The 17,037-nt window shown below is 31.3% G+C and overlaps 1 protein-coding gene across 1 annotated transcript; it reads left to right on the top strand.

Annotated features, from left to right (window-relative positions):
- The first annotated feature begins 13,318 nt into the window (after window positions 1-13,318).
- Window positions 13,319-16,429, top strand: LOC141684337 (uncharacterized). The gene is made up of 3 exons (XM_074489259.1): window positions 13,319-13,385; window positions 13,462-13,512; window positions 15,723-16,429. The coding sequence occupies exons 1-3, from the start codon at window positions 13,319-13,321 to the stop codon at window positions 16,427-16,429; spliced, it is 825 nt and encodes a 274-aa protein (XP_074345360.1).
- The last annotated feature ends 608 nt before the right edge of the window (window positions 16,430-17,037 follow it).

Genomic DNA, 17,037 nt, shown 5'->3' with positions numbered 1-17,037 from the left:
GAAGAAACTTCAGTTGTCGTTGCACGTTATCTTATTCGTGGCTCCACATCAAGGCTCCCATACTGGTAATACTCCCATTAACAACTTTGCAATCGTTAAGGGGAACATACTACCCAATAGTCAACAAGTCGGCTAATGTCACATCATCTTGTTAAAATTAATATCACATCATCATAACACCATTATCTAACTCCAAGAAATCTCCAGATCCATAATCTCCTCTAACTCTCTCTCATCAACACTTATCTATTCCATTCCACAAGCTAGTCATAGATGGCCTAATCACTAATAGCTTCTCGTAACCCGGTGACAGCTATCCTCTGGAACGCTTGAATCTTCTTTCTAAACTTCTTCTCACCTTTATTTGTTTCTCAATACTCACCATTTACTGCAACTCCCGAATCCATCCTCATAGGTACAATTGCTTCATATGACAAGTTCTAAACTGGGGGTATATAACAGGGGGTCGGGTAAGCTGAAAAGATACATTCACCGCCGAAAGTCCAGTAAAATAAGAATAAACGGATGGAGGTTCTTAAATAGGTAGTCTCATAACAAGAGGTGGTAGAATAGCGTGGAATAACTTGAAGAGGTGCAACTGTCATAATAGAAGGTAGTACCAATAATACTGATGGAGGATCAAGGTGCAAATCAAATCTGAGAGAAGATGACGATCCTCGAATGAAAAGCTCCAAACGATCAGATGATACAGGGAAATCAGAATATGCCATTGTCGTTGTCTGGGAATCACGTCGCAAGTTAAGAATCCCGAATTGCAATACGAACCGTGCCGGAGACATACTATATAATCGCACTCAAACTCACAACTTCTTATCTTTCTATTTTCTATTCCTAATCCTAACCCTCTACCCAATCCCGACAATCTAGGCTTGTTTCAGTGACTTATAACCTGTAGCTCTGATACCAACCTGTGGCGCCCTCTAAACTCGGGTCAGAAGTTTGGGGTCCACAACACATACACAACATATAAACTTGTATATGAGATACTATTTGCAATGACCCTGCTTTACACAACCACAGATCGCAACAGGTTAAAGTATGAAAACAAGCCACAATCTTAACCTTTATTACAACGTACCAAATCCCAACTAATTTAACTTACAATTGATAATAAAATCATTCTTACAATCTTACTATCTCACTACCGCAATAAGCTCCTGCTAGCTCGATCTAACTCAGTGTGGAATCCTAGCTCGTACATTGAACTGGGAAACCTCGTTATCAACCGTATCCTTCTTAACTGTAGAATACATAAAAAGATTCTCAAGAGTGAGCTAACTAGCTCAGCAAGTCACAATGACAATAATTGAGATTAATCAATGATCAAACGAGATGATTCAGAGGAATCAAGTTTATTGCTAAACAATCATTAGAATTGGACATTCATTTTAAGTTTTTAAAACCAAGGTTAGGCTGTTGAACAGTCACGCACTAACCCCGAGCAAAGCACACAACACTGCTCTAACTACTGGATCCAAGGCACACATTGGCCTAAATTGACCATAGATATGGTCTGACCACGAATCTGGTCCACATATATATATAAAACTATCCAATTCCAAAGCAGTTCAATATGATAAACAATATAATTCGATAAACAAGATCATAATCAATGATGGTTAAACACTTTAATAAAAACGTAAAGAAACTCATGAATATCTCAAGGGTATATCAAGGTATGTATAAGAAACAGTTTTCAGTCTGTAAAATGATCGGGTATTGGACGAATACTGATTTTTTAAGTTATAGTTCTTTGATGTTATAAAGAATGGTTGGAGTATAAAAGTTTCTGTGTTTTCAAATAATTTTTGCTCCAGTGTTTGGTGTTTAGTAGTTATACATTTGGGGAGTGGTATCATATTTGTGTGATTTGGTATCTGAGGATCAACAAAGGACGGTTTACAAAGAACAAAGCTTACGGCTCAAGATCAAGAAAAATCAGGGTTCAAGGGTAAATAGTTTAAAGCACTTGCAATATAAACAAGAGTTATTTTGAATAAGAGCGACATGTTATGAAACAGTTCGAAAATAATTGCGATATATCTTGAAGAAAAGTTTGGAAGTACTTGCCTTACAGGGCTTTATAACTATTACTGATCAATTCTGAGCCGACTCTGTCGCTCAGGCTTTAACGTCCCACTACTAGATCCCATTGGATTCGACTTCGATACTCAGGTTTTTCTGTTGAAACTCTACTGAGCTCGCTGACTGACCACTAGGTTATCTTTAGTCCATCATCCACTTTCAGGTTCCCGCCTATAACCTACAGGATCGAAATACCCTATGTTAGACACCCAGTTATGCTTGACATATCCTCGATACCAATCTTACCCAAACGATAACAATCTCGACTAGTATTTATATACATTACTATAGTACACAAAATTGTAACCAACTTGGGAAGTCCAAAACACCACCAGAGGCTCCATGAGATCATGATTTGTTAGTATACTTAGTAGTACTCTTGCTTTATATATTGAACAAAGTGTATCAATATCCTCGATAAGTATTACAAACTCCCCCACTTAAACTCTCTATGTCCTCAATTCATTATGGGTCAGTACAACCAACCTTCTTATCCTAAAATGAAAGATACAAAGAAGATTAGGATGTCCCTTGCGTAAAGATATCGTACACAAATTTAGTGAATGGTTTGTTGGTAAGAAGATGTACAAGTTAGTGTATATACCTAAGTTCAATTCTCTTCAACAACGATTTTAAAAAATTTCTAACATCCAAACGTACAATCGAATGCATACCAAACCCGACAAGCATTAACCTACCATAAATCAGTCCAAAAGAAATAGTAAATTGGTATACATTAGTTGTAAAATTGCCATTATAGAAATTTTGAACAATTTTATTGTAAATGATATGAGATGTTAAAATATTATTGAACTATATATAAGTCATTACTCTATGAATAACACTTTTATATAAAGAACAATAGAAAGCACCATATAATCTTACATTAAATTGCATTTTTATTCTAATTTTAAAACCAAAGATACTTTTTTAACATAATAATTTTGACAACATTGATATTAGCATTTGAAGGAAGGAATGAAAATATAAAAGAATCAACGCACGTGTACTAAGTTTGACTTTCCAACCACCGCGAATTGAACTGGTCCAATTTTTACACATATACAGCGTTCTAAAAATCGATCGATTAACGAAATAATCGTTCGACTTATCGGAGTTCGAACGGTCCTGTCTCGATTAATCGAAAAATGGATCAAAGTGCGTTTTTTGAAAAAATCAATCAAAAGTCTGCCGATTTTGTCAAAAATCGGTCATTTCGGTCAAAGGGTGAAAATTAATTAAAAAAATATTTTTTTTAAAAATTGAAATATAAAATAATATTTAATAATAATATATTAATTTATAATAACTATCATATGCCCCTAAATCATAATCTCTAAAAATTGAATAAGTTTCTTTAATTAAATTACTCTTATTTCCAGAAAAATTACTCGATCGATTCATTCATTTCAAAATCTCATGTACTTAATTTGTAAATAATTTTAGTGGATCAAAAATTCATATCTTATTTATATATAGTATTACCAACTTTCTAACTACTAAGTAGTGAGTATTAATTATTATGAATAAATTAACTGTAAAATGTATACACTCAATATCAAATATGAATTAATGATAAGTGATATTATTTTTGTAAATTTTATGAAAATTAAATAGAATTATATTTTATTATTTAATTAATTAAATTACTTCTGATTAATTAATATGATTAATCACCGATTACCCGATTAATCACTTAAAGGTAAATTTATTGGACAGTGTCGATTTTCGAATTTTAGAACGCTCACGCATACATCATTTTTATTAATTTATTTTGTTCTTATTAGTCACGTTTGTAGCCTCTAGATTTCCATTTTAATTTAAAATAACGTGCATTGTATATTTCTTTTTTGTAAATAGTTTTCTGTAATATTTTATGTGCAAAAAATACAAGCGACTCACAATAGTGACTACCACAATAGTGACTACCAGATCTTGTTTATATTTGGTGCTTTTGTTACTATTGTCATTTTCTCCTTCAATTTAATTTTACTATTTAATTTTCATACACTAAAAGGTTTAAAATTAAATATTAAGCAAATATAAGATAATTATTCACAAATGTTAAAAAAATGCTAAGATATGTTTCACAGTGAAAATATCAAAACTCAAAGAAAATTATTCTAGATAAAAAAAATCAAAATATAAATATTATATTGAATAACTTGTGATATAAAAAAATGAAATAAATTATGAAACATTACATGATGTGATACTTAATAGTTATATGTTATGAATTAATTGTAAAGTCAAACTATCGCACAACTGGACAATACCGACTATTAAGTATAACACACCGAATTTTCCGAACTTGTTTAAGGTCTTACAACTAGTTGTAATTCATTACTCAATCATTAAGTAATAAAAATACCGACTTTTCTTTGGGCTAAACTTGTTTAAGATCTTACAACTAGTTGTAATTCTATTTTAAAACTACTAAATCTAGTGGGCCGAGCCCACCTCTTCCCTCATTATGCTCTGTCTCTCTTTTGATCACACGTCTCTCTTCTCGTCTCTTCTCGACACTTCTAAATTTTTCGCATCGTTATACATTTCTGTATAAATTTACCTCATCTCTCGTCTATCACTGTTCAAAAAAATGACTTATTATCAAAGAAATAATACATTAAAAATACTTACAAGACATTCGACAAGAGAATGGTAGATCTCTTTAAAACATAAACACATAAAAGTCATTCTTCTAATAGCATTACATTAGAAACAAAATTATAAAAATTGAAAAGTATACACATAAAAGACTTACAATGAATGCATTAAAGATTTATGAAGTTTCAATACATTACGAAGTGAATGATAAATAAAAATACTCATAAAATCCTCTATGGCCAATAGTTAGAAGTATTCAATCAATGGTAATTATGTATATCATGTTGGGGTTAAACCCAATAGGTAGTATGGTCTTGGTGATAGAAAACATAATTGAATTGGGTAATAATTGTATGGGTAGACAATTATTATCATAATTGAGTTGGGTAATAATTGTATGTGTTGATAATTATTATTATAATGGGAATGGGTAATAATTGTATGGGTAGACAATTATTATTGTAATCAGATTAGGTATGTCTTGTTGGCTAAGTTTGTGATGGCTATATATACATAGTCATGTTATTGTTTTGATGTATTCTTGAGTATTGTTTGACTTAAGTATCGCTTGAGTGAATACCGTTTGGTGAGATTGATTGTATTATTGATAATTATTTTGATTAATAATACAAGTTGGGACGTGGGTTTTTCCGCATCATATATTGAGTGTGTGTATTTGCATTATTTGTTTGATTTTATATTTGTATGTATTCCCCCTAACAAGTGGTTTCAAGAGCTAAGGTTCATGATGAAGAAGGTTGGAGGATTTGAGATTGAATTATTTCATAGAAGAAATAATTTTACCTTGTGGTAAAGCACAGTGAAAGATCTGTTAATGCAACGAAGGTTATATGCGACTCTCGGAGAGAAGAAGCCTACTGAAGTTGATGATAAAAAGTGGGGGAGACATGAAGTTACGTGCAACATCGACGATCCGGTTGGCCCTTGCACCAAAAATCTAGTATGATGTTCTTGAAGAGGATAATCCCAAGAATTTGTGGGAGAAGTTAACAAACATTTATCACTCAAAGTCTTTGGCCATAAGTTATTTCTCAAAAAATATTTGTTCGGGCTCAAGATGGAAGAAGACGGAGATTTAAGAGATCATCTGGATCATTTTAATGGCTTAATCAATCATCTGAATAATTTTGGATGAAAAATTGAAGGATGAGGACAAAGTTGTTCTTCTTCTGTTGTCTCTACCAAAGAAGTATAATACTGTGATGACTTATTTATTGAGTGGAAAAATGAAGTTAGATTTGGATGAGACTATTGTTGTTCTTCTGGAGGCCGAAAGATTGATGAAATAATAATTGAGTGACACATCTGATGGAAGTGCATTCGTAGTACAAATCTGGTTGTCCTTACTATATGAGTTGGTTGTTGTTTTTCCTTCTTATAACAAGGTACCGAATTAAAGAAACGATCACATAAAGGTCCGTTCACTTCAATCTACCTTTTCTCCTTCATTGTGTCCATTTACCTTCCTTAATCGACGAAACTTCAGTTGTCGTTGCACGTTATCTTATTCGTAGCTCCACATCAAGGCTCCCATACTGGTAATACTCCCGTTAACAACTTTGCAATCGTTAAGGGGAACAGACTACCCAATAGTCAACAAGTCGGCTAATGTCACATCATCTTGTTAAAATTAATATCACATCATCATAACACCATTATCTAACTCGAAGAAATCTCCAGATCCATAATTACCTCTAACTCTCTCTCTTCAACACTTATCTATTCCATTCCACAAGCTAGTCATGGATGGCCTAATCACTAATAGCTTCTCGTAACCCGGTGATAGCTATCCTCCGGAACGCTTGAATCTTCTTTCTAAACTTCTTCTCACCTTTATTTGTATCTCAATACTCACCATTTACTGCAACTCCCGAATCCATCCTCATAGGTACAATTGCTTCATAGGACAAGTTCTAAACTGGGGGTATAGAACAGGGGGCACCGCCGAAAGTCCAGTAAAATAAGAATAAACGAATGGAGGTTCTTAAATAGGTAGTCTCATAACAAGAGGTGGTAGAATAGCGTGGAATAACTTGAAGAGGTGCAACTGTCATAACAGAAGGTAGTACCATTAATACTGATGGAGGATCAAGGTGCAAATCAAATCTGAGAGAAGATGACGATCCTCGAATGAAAAGCTCCAAACGATCAGATGATACAGGGAAATCAGAATCTGCCATTGTCGTTGTCTGGGAATCACGTCGCAAGTTAAGAATCCCGAATCGCAATACGAACCGTGCCGGAGACATACTATATAATCGCACTCAAACTCACAACGTCTTATCTTTCTATTTCCTATTCCTATTCCTAATCCTAACCCTCTACCCAATCCCGACAATCTAGGCTTGTTTCAGTGACTTATAACCTGTAGCTCTGATACCAACCTGTGGCGCCCTCCAAACTCGGGTCCGAAGTTTGGGGTCTACAACACATACACAACATATAAACCTGTATATGAGATACTATTTGCAATGACCCTGCTTTACACAACCACAGATCGCAACAGGTTAAAGTATGAAAACAAGCCACAATCTTAACCTTTATTACAACGTACCAAATCCTAACTAATTTAACTTACAATTGATAATAAAATTATTCTTACAATCTTACTATCTCACTACCGCAATAAGCTCCTGCTAGCTCGATCCAACTCAGTGTGGAATCCTAGCTCGTACATTGAACTGGGAAACCTCGCTATCAACCGTATCCTTCTTAACTGTAGAATACATAAAAAGATTTGCAAGAGTGAGCTTCCTAGCTCAACAAGTCACAATGACAATAATTGAGATTAATCAATGATCAAACGAGATGATTCAGAGGAATCAAGTTTATTGCTAAACAATCATTAGAATTGGACATTCATTTTAAGTTTTTAAAACCAAGGTTAGGCTGCTGAACAGTCACGCACTAACCCCGAGCAAAGCACACAACACTGCTCTAACTACTGGATCCAAGGCACACATTGGCCTAAATTGACCATAAATATGGTCTGACCACGAATCTGATCCACATATATATAAAAACTATCCAATTCCAAAGCAGTTCAATATGATAAATAATATAATTCGATAAACAAGATCATAATCAATGATAATTAAACACTTGAATAAAAACGTAAAGAAACTCATGGATATCTCAAGGGTATATCAAGGTATGTATAAGAAATAGTTTTCAGTCTGTAAAATGATCGGGTATTGAACGAATACTGATTTTTCAAGGTATAGTTCTTTGATGTTATAAAGAATGGTTGGAGTATAAAAGTTTCTGTGTTTTCAAACAATTTTTGCTCCAGTGTTTGGTGTTTAGTAGTTACACATTTGGGGAGTGGTATCATATTTGTGTGATTTGGTATCTGAGGATCAACAAAGGATGGTTTACAAAGAACAAGGCTTACTGCTCAAGATCAAGAAAAATCAGGGTTCAAGGGTAAATAGTTTAAAGCACTTGCAATATAAACAAGTGTTATTTTGAATAAGAGCGACATGTTATGAAACAGTTCAAAAATAATTGCGATATATCTTGAAGAAAAGTTTCGAAGTACTTTCCTTACAGGGCTTTATAACTATTACTGATCAATTCTGAGCCGACTCTGTCGCTCAGGCTTTAACGTCCCACTACTAGATCTCATTGGATTCGACTTCGACTCTCATGTTTTTCTGTTGAAACTCTACTGAGCTCGCTGACTGACCACTAGGTTATCTTTACTCCATCATCCACTTTCAGGTTACCGACTATAACCTACAGGATCGAAATACCCTATGTTAGACACCCAGTTATGCTTGACATATCCTCGATACCAATCTTACCCAAACGATAACAATCTCGACTAGTATTTATATACATTACTATAGTACACACAACATACAGGATTCATGTACTCAAATCTCGATTCAATATTCATTTTCGGAAAACACAAATACTCATCGTTCTAGGAAATAAATTGTCCATTATATTTTACAGAATATTTATTTAGAACTATATAACTATTTACATTCGACTATTAGTTCCGATATGTTACAGGGTACGTTCCCGAGAATCGGGCAGCGCTTCCTTTGCTTATCGGACTACCCATTGAATACAATCGACGTCAAACCAACAACAATCACAATCGCAATCCAACTTCACCAGTCCCAACTAACAATTACAATTCCAATCACAACACAGCAAACAAACAATCAATCCAAATAATTCCTGAACTGAATTATTTAACTACTATTATTTTTTTATTTCGAATCATAATATACGAACTAAATTATTTATTTTAAAATATTAGGACTCAGAATAATTCATCACGGTCCACCGTCAGCTCGCAAATGCTCATTGTCGACGGCAGTAAAATTCGTCGGTGCCCAATTAAGTCGGGTTTCCATACGAATTTTACCGATAAAAATTTCCGAGCAATCGAAAATAATTACAAAGAAAATTCGAATAATCAAGAATGTTTCTTCGAATTTCATTCACAAAATCTCGATATTCGAACAACCCAAAATGGGAGTTCGAATTAACCACAAAAGCATAACCACATCCCAAGTCAACACTACCGAAGCCATAACCGGAATCATGCCGGAAATGGAACATCACAGCCACGGAGATCAAAGCAGCAAGAACACACACTACCCACGCACACAACTCACACCATTACTCACACACGTTTTTACACACACACACACACAAATTCGACACCATAGATACACGCACATACACACCAGTATATATATAGGTATATAGGCGTAATCAAATAGGCAAAATCGGAAGCCACCAAGCCCACCTGAGCTAGGCGGCGGCTTACCGGAATTGGCCGGAAAAATAGAAAAAAGGGGAACCGAAAGTAACAGGATCGCAGCCAGGGAAAGAAAATAGAGAGGGTAAGAAAATCAGAGTGAGAGAGAGATTCAGAGATGATAGCCGAGTACAAGGGAAACAAATGGGGGTTTTGTTAATACAATTTTTTTTCTTTCCCCTCTCCAACTTGCAACACGTGGCAACAAGTATGCTAAGAAACCGACACGTTATATTTGGAGATAGATACAAAAATTTAAAGGCCTGACTTGCCCCGAAATTCAAAATTATCAGTCGAGGCGCCCTTGGAAATAATTTCAGAAAATTATGAAATTAGTCTTATAATGTCACAAATATCCCGAAATTTATAAAACATAAATTCTGAAATTTTAAAATAATTTTTAAAATGCAATTTGTACCCGCTTTTATCAATTAAACGAAACAAGGCGCGGGTGAAATTAATCCCAAAAATTTCCAAAATAATTTTAAAATTCTCGAAATATTTCAAACTTAAATAAATATGAGTTTCATTATTTTTAAAGAATCCTGGAATTAAATACGGATTTTATAGATAAATACAATCAGAAAATAATACAGGACTAAATAATTGATGAAATATTGATTTCTAAATTTTATAAAATCCTAAAAATAATTATTTTAATTATAAAACCATAAAACAATTTTAGAGATATTCCAAATATTTATGCAAATAAATTTGCACTAAATCCACTTTTGAAAGTGAAAACAATTCAATACAATTCAATACACATACTTTATTTATTTAATACTTCCACAATTACATATTTAAGTAATTCAAAAATACACGAGTCGTTATAGTTTTTGAAGAATTCAAAATTTTATACTTAAATTCTAATTAATTCTTAAATAAACATTGAAGATGCTATATTTATAACTTTTGACTATTAATCTAAATATTTTTGGGAAAATTAATTCAAAATTTCCTCAACTATATACATTTTATTATCAAGGCCCCCAGTCTATTTTGTAATATATTATGATCCCTAAATACTTGAATTCTAATTAATTCTTAAATAAAATTCAAGTATATTTATAACTTTTGACTAATAATATAAATATTTTTGGGAAAATTAATTCAAAATGTCCTCAACTATATGCATTTTATTATCTAGGTCCCTGATTTATTTTTTAATATATTATGATCCCCAAATATTTCAAAAATCTTATTTACATTTTTCCGTTTAATTTTGACTAACGTCCGTTAGTCAATTAGGGTTCTTCAACTTCTTGAATTTGGAGATTTTTGACTCGTTGATAAATGGATGAAATTCAGGGTGTTAAAAGTTTCGCGAGGTCAAACCGAAGAGATCCATGTAGATTTTAATTGCGGAGGATGGCCATAATGGTAGATTTATCACCGCAAACCGGAAAATGACTATGATTTCCGGCCACCATTCCGGCCATCCTACGCTATTGAAACCTGGATAAATTTCCTCAATTTTATTATTGCATAAATGAATCACAAACCCCTAAATTAAAGAACTTGAAGAACTCTAATTGACTAATGAACGTTTGTCAAATTCTGACGGAAGGACTCTAATCAAATTTGTGGAAAGTTAAAGTACACCAACATTGAATTTTTTTGTTTAGGGACCATAACAAAAAATGACATATAGTTTAAGAACGTATGAATTAATTATCTCAATATTTTAAAGGTCATAACTCGACTAATCAATCATTATATACAAATTCAATCTAATATCATATTTAAACCAATAATTTTTGTAATAAAGTCATAATCAATTTTATAATATTATATATTGTAAGATATAATATGAAAATAAATTATTAAATATAAAAAATAACATGACCAGAAAAAATTAATTTGCAAACCCTAGTAATAAAAAAATTTAAATTTACTCCATTCACGGAGCGCACATACACACACATATTCAGTGCATGATTTAAAACTAATGTGTGTAAATTGCATGGTAGTATGTAGGAATGCATGTTAATTGCTACACTCGAGGTCAATTCATATAAAGATATATTTTTTAAATTTATTAAATACAAGAGTATATTTATCATTTCAGATGAAGTGAATGGCTCACGACACAAATGCACACATAATAAGTGCATTATTTCAGATAAGGTGTGTATGTAAAAGTCTCAGGTTAAACTTTACAAATAAAATTATTTTTAAAACTTTAAAAACACAAGTAAATTTATTATTTTACATTTATATGTAAGATATTATAAATAAAGAATATTTATATACCTTGTTAATGAATTTCAATATAAGGTTAAATGATTTCATAACTTAGTTGGTTATGATGGTGAATTGAATTTCATATGACATGTGTTCAAATCACTTCATCATCAATATTTTTATACATACCTCTAATTATGTTCTATGTTCGGAAGATAATAAATTGGCTCAAGAGTTAGATTCAGAAACTAATAAATTGACTCATAAATCAAATCTGGTAAGATTAATTTGCTATGGAGTTAGGCTTATAAATTATATTGGAGTTTTATATTTTATATAAGAGACATAAGAGAAGATTACCTTTGGGCTAAACTTGTTTAAGATCCTACAAATAGTTGTAATTCTATTTTAGAACTAGAAAATTTATTGGGCTGCGTACACCTCTTCCGTCGTTATGGCCCATCCATGTTCTAATCACACGCATCTCCTAACGTCTCTTCTAGAAACTTCTAAAATTTTCGCATCGCTATAACCTCTATAAATTTACCACTTCTCCCGTCTATCACTCTTCACATCCATCTCTCATCTATTATTCTACACATTCATATTCGATATCATCATCCATATCATTCTGTCTTTTTTCTATTTTTCCTCCATTAAACTCATCTTAGCATCTCTATGTTGAGCATACATATCGCTTACAACTAACGAGACCAGAAATTAGTATAATTCTTGTAATATCATTATATTTCGCGACTCTCCGTTAATTCAATACATCCTCAAGAGCGACACCGCAACCAATATAAAACACAATTTCTAATCAAAGTGTTGGTTATAATTTTTACTTGATTTTTTCACCTGATCTACCTTATCTTACAAGATCTACCTTATTTGCAAGATTTTCTTCCATGTCATGCCCACAAAAGATCAAGTATCATCAAATCAGTAAGTATTTGACTAATTAATTTTGAACACTATTACATTTATATACGTCTTTTTATACATAAGGATATATTTTATTAAAAATTGTATACATGGTTAAGTTTTATCTAATTTAATATAAAATCAAAATTTTAGATTTCGAGTTTTTGCATTAAGAACTACATCGACAAATGTTCGATCTGAAAAGATCGATTGGTAGATCAATTGTTGCACCAATATTTCAGAAAAATACATTTTATGTTTCTTTCCGAAATGAACGTATCAAATTTTATAATGAAAAAAGATCGTTATATAAATTTTATAAAACAAAATAATATCAAATTGAATCATAATTTTATATTAAACTTCTCTTCACATGGTTGTTGCAGCAAACAATGAAGAAAATGCTCCAAAAAATTTTGAGTTGGCTCCTCCACTCCAGTTGACCGTGTGTACTTACCAGGTAATATTCTTTCAATAATTATTTAAATGATACAATGACTTTAAATAGCGTGGAGTGGTGATGTCCTAATATTTCACAAAATATACTTGTATATACTAGTAAAAATTATTTTAGTGTTTAATGTTATATTTAATTTTTAAAAATTAAAAACGAGTACTCTATATTTGAGATGCAAGAGTAATATTTCCAACTTTATATATGTATAATAGAACTCAAGCTTTTGCAGGTCTTACATGAAGCAACTATTTTATGGACTTGACTACTGTCACCGTCAGGGGATTCTGCATCGAGATATTAAAGGTTCCGAGCTTTTTCTTCTACCTTTTTAAAATTTATTTTTATTTTTTTCTAAATAATTTTCGACTTCCTCTCGCAGGTTCAAATCTTCTGGTTGACAACAGATGGAACTTAAAAATTGCTGACTTTGGTTTGCCCAACTTGAGCAAGCTACATGAAATTTTGAATTCGAAAATCAACCAGAGAAGAAGAAGAATAAATTGAATTATGGAGTAATATATAGGGAAATAATGCGAATATCCGGCGCTTATGTAAATAATGTGATACTTGTTTTTTGTGCTAAATGTAATATTTGTATTGGTATAGTTTATTAGTGCAAATTGTTAAGCAAATTCAATACAATCTGATTTTTTTTTTCATTTCAGAATGTAAGTCAAATATAGCAATCTTAATTCTTCAAGTGTTAAAATAATATTACCTTCTCCAATTATTAAAATAATAACTTAATGTACATCATTTTTATTTGTTAAATAGTTCAATTGTCAGCTAACTAAAATTCTCAGCTAAATTTAATTTCTTATGTAATTAATAGTACTTAACCTAATTTGAAACATAAGGGGGTGTATTCAATTCAGATTTTAGAGGATTTATAATAATTCATTGATTTAGAATGATTGTCGCTGATTTTGGCTGATTTTAATTGTGCGCGGATTTTAGCGGAGTTGTTAAATAAATCTCGTAGAGTCTTGCTGATTTGAGCAGTGATTTCTACAAATCCATCAAAATCTCTTGGATTTTGCTAAGATTTATGAAATCATAAAATACACTAGCAAATCCATTAAAATCCACAATTTTATAAAATACAAAAAAATCTATGGATTTTTGAATACAATTCCAGATTTTAATGGATTTTATAAAATCCAAGTTGAATACCACAAGATTTTAATGGACTTTTTAAAATCTAAATTGAATACCCCTGATTTTAAAAGAATTTTTTCAATCTCTATTGAATACCATCAGATTTTAAAAGATTTTTTAGAATCCAAATTGAATACCCTGAGATTTTCAAAATCCAAAAAAATCTTTTAAGATCCCAGTTGAATACACCCTCATAGTTTAACTAATAATATGACAATTATTAAAAACATATTTACATAAGTTAATGAAAATCCCTTTTTATATAAAGAAGAGAAATACAGTTTTTGTTTAGTAAAGGTTTAAACTATTTTATAATTTGTATGTATCACTATGTAAATTTTAAAGATAAAAAATTATGTTCTTTTTTCTTTCTATCATTGTTACAAAAAATTTAATTTAGTTGTTTTAAATTTGATTAACACTCAAATCTTTAAAATGTAGGATTACATTTTTCAAATTTTAGGATTTTTTTGCGATAGATCAAATTGTAGGATTTAAAATACTAGCTATATTTTTGACACAATAAAACACTGGTTATTTGTTAAGTTTTTTATTTGAAAAGTCCCAGTTTCATTTATACGCACTTGACATCAACAACATGGAGATCACCATTCCTGTTATTCTATGAATTTTATAGTGGAGAAGTGAATTTATTACACTTTCACTATATGTAAAAATTCTATAACTATGACAAAATTATTATTTATAATATTTTCGCACTAGTTTCACCTCCATATTTGTACTAAGTATTTATGTTGACGCTAATATTATTATACAAAGAACTTTGATTATTAATCAGTCCCTGTTATAAATTATTGTAAATGCAAGAGGATATTCAATATTTATAATTAGAGGACTAATTAAAATGTATCAAATTTTAGTGCCCTTAGGATACTATATGTGATAAGTAGTATATTAATATTAAAAAATAATTATTTAGTATTTCTTTTTAATTATATAAATATTTACGACTGATTTAATTTGAAAAATATCCAAACATGGTAAAGAAAAACTTTGCACAATATCACTTAAAAATAAATTTCAACATATAATTTAGTTTTCAATTTTTATTGAATATATTCAGTAAAGTTCTATGTAGTCCACCTTTTAATTGTAGTCATCGGAGTGCATCTATGTTCTGCAAATAAAATACCTTTTAAAACGTGTTATCTTGCAAAACATGTTTCAAAAATATCACTACAATAAAATCAGGGCCGACCCTTGGGTAAGGCGACCAAGGCGGCCGCCTAGGGCACCACCGCGCATAGGGGCACCAAAATATTTCAATAACATATGTATATAGGTGCATTTATTTTTTATATTATTTTTTTTATTTTTTATATTATTTATTTTATTTTATTCATTAATGTAGTTAGTAAGTTCTTACAACTTGAAGATATTGATATTGCATTGTCAAGATTGGAAGAACTTATAAATTTTTTTAATGAGTTTAGAGAAACTGGTTATGACTCTTGTAAGAAGGAGGCAAAAGAGTTAGATTTGGAGCTTTGGAGTTGGATGTGGAGCCTGTGTTTCCTGAAAAGCGAAAAATTCGTAGGCTTGTTCATTTTGATGATCTTGAGGTTACTGCAGCTGATGATGATCAGAACTTGAGTGCTGAACAAAAATTCAGAAGGTATTATTTCTTGTATATTGTTGATCAAGGTGCTTTTCAACTCAAAGAACGGTTTAAACAGTTTCAAGATTATAAGGAAAAATTTGGGTTTTTATTTAACCTGAAGAAGCATTTATCTGGTGATGATGAGGGGTTAAAATCTTGTTGCATGAAGCTTGAGGGATTTCTTAGACATGATATGCGATATGATATTGTTGGCGCAGAGTTGTTTAACGAGTTACTAGTGCTTCGAATGGTAATACCCGATGAGATAACAAAGGCAATAGATGTGCTTAATTATTTAAGTTCTAGTTCAAGAAAAATAAATTATCCAAATGCTTGGATAGCTTATAAAATCGTTGTGACCATTCCTGTTATAGTGGTAGAGGCGGAAATGACATTTTCTAGATTGAAACTGATCAAATCTTATCTCCGCTCTTCGATGTCTCAAGATAGACTTAATGGATTGGCTTTATTGTCTATTGAAAGTGAGCTGGCAAGTTCTCTAGATTATAGCAAAATCATAGAGAGATTCACATCTCAAAACCCTAGAAAAAAGTTTCAAAATCAATAAAGGTAAACTCAGTTTTATAACTTTATTTTGACATTGTTGTGTACTAGTAATGATAACTGTTCTATATTCATGATACTACATCAATGGCTTGCAGGAGATTATTACAGGAGGTTGAAAACTTGGATATTTAGCGTTCAAGAAATTCATTATATTCACTTGCTACTTTAGATTCAAGTAAGTTTTCTTTTATACAATGAATGTATCTTATTATGATTTTTTGGTTATGAATATGGGGCACCATTTTTGAATCCCGCCTATGGCACCCAAATACATAGGGCCGACCCTGAATAAAATCATGCAAATCTCATATATTTACAAGTATAAATGTATGTTCTGCTGCAACATGAACATTTATATTCTGTAAACTAAGCACGTTATGTAAAATAATATATTTTGCAACGTTCTACTTATAAAATTTATGCAATCTACAAGATTTTCAATAAAATTGTGATATTTATAGAATATTATTCAAAAATAATACGTTTTGCAATAATTTAAACTATATTTTACTCCAAGGAATCCAATGAAACAAGTCCTAACCTTTTTATATTTACCATTACCTAAAAATACACAAATAGATATACGACGAATAAGAATGAATATCGACA

Source organism: Apium graveolens, chromosome 2, assembly GCF_009905375.1.
Source record: "Apium graveolens cultivar Ventura chromosome 2, ASM990537v1, whole genome shotgun sequence".
Lineage (NCBI taxonomy): Eukaryota > Viridiplantae > Streptophyta > Magnoliopsida > Apiales > Apiaceae > Apium > Apium graveolens.
Note: the sequence above shows the minus strand (reverse complement) of the source record. Positions and strands in the feature narration are given on the sequence as shown.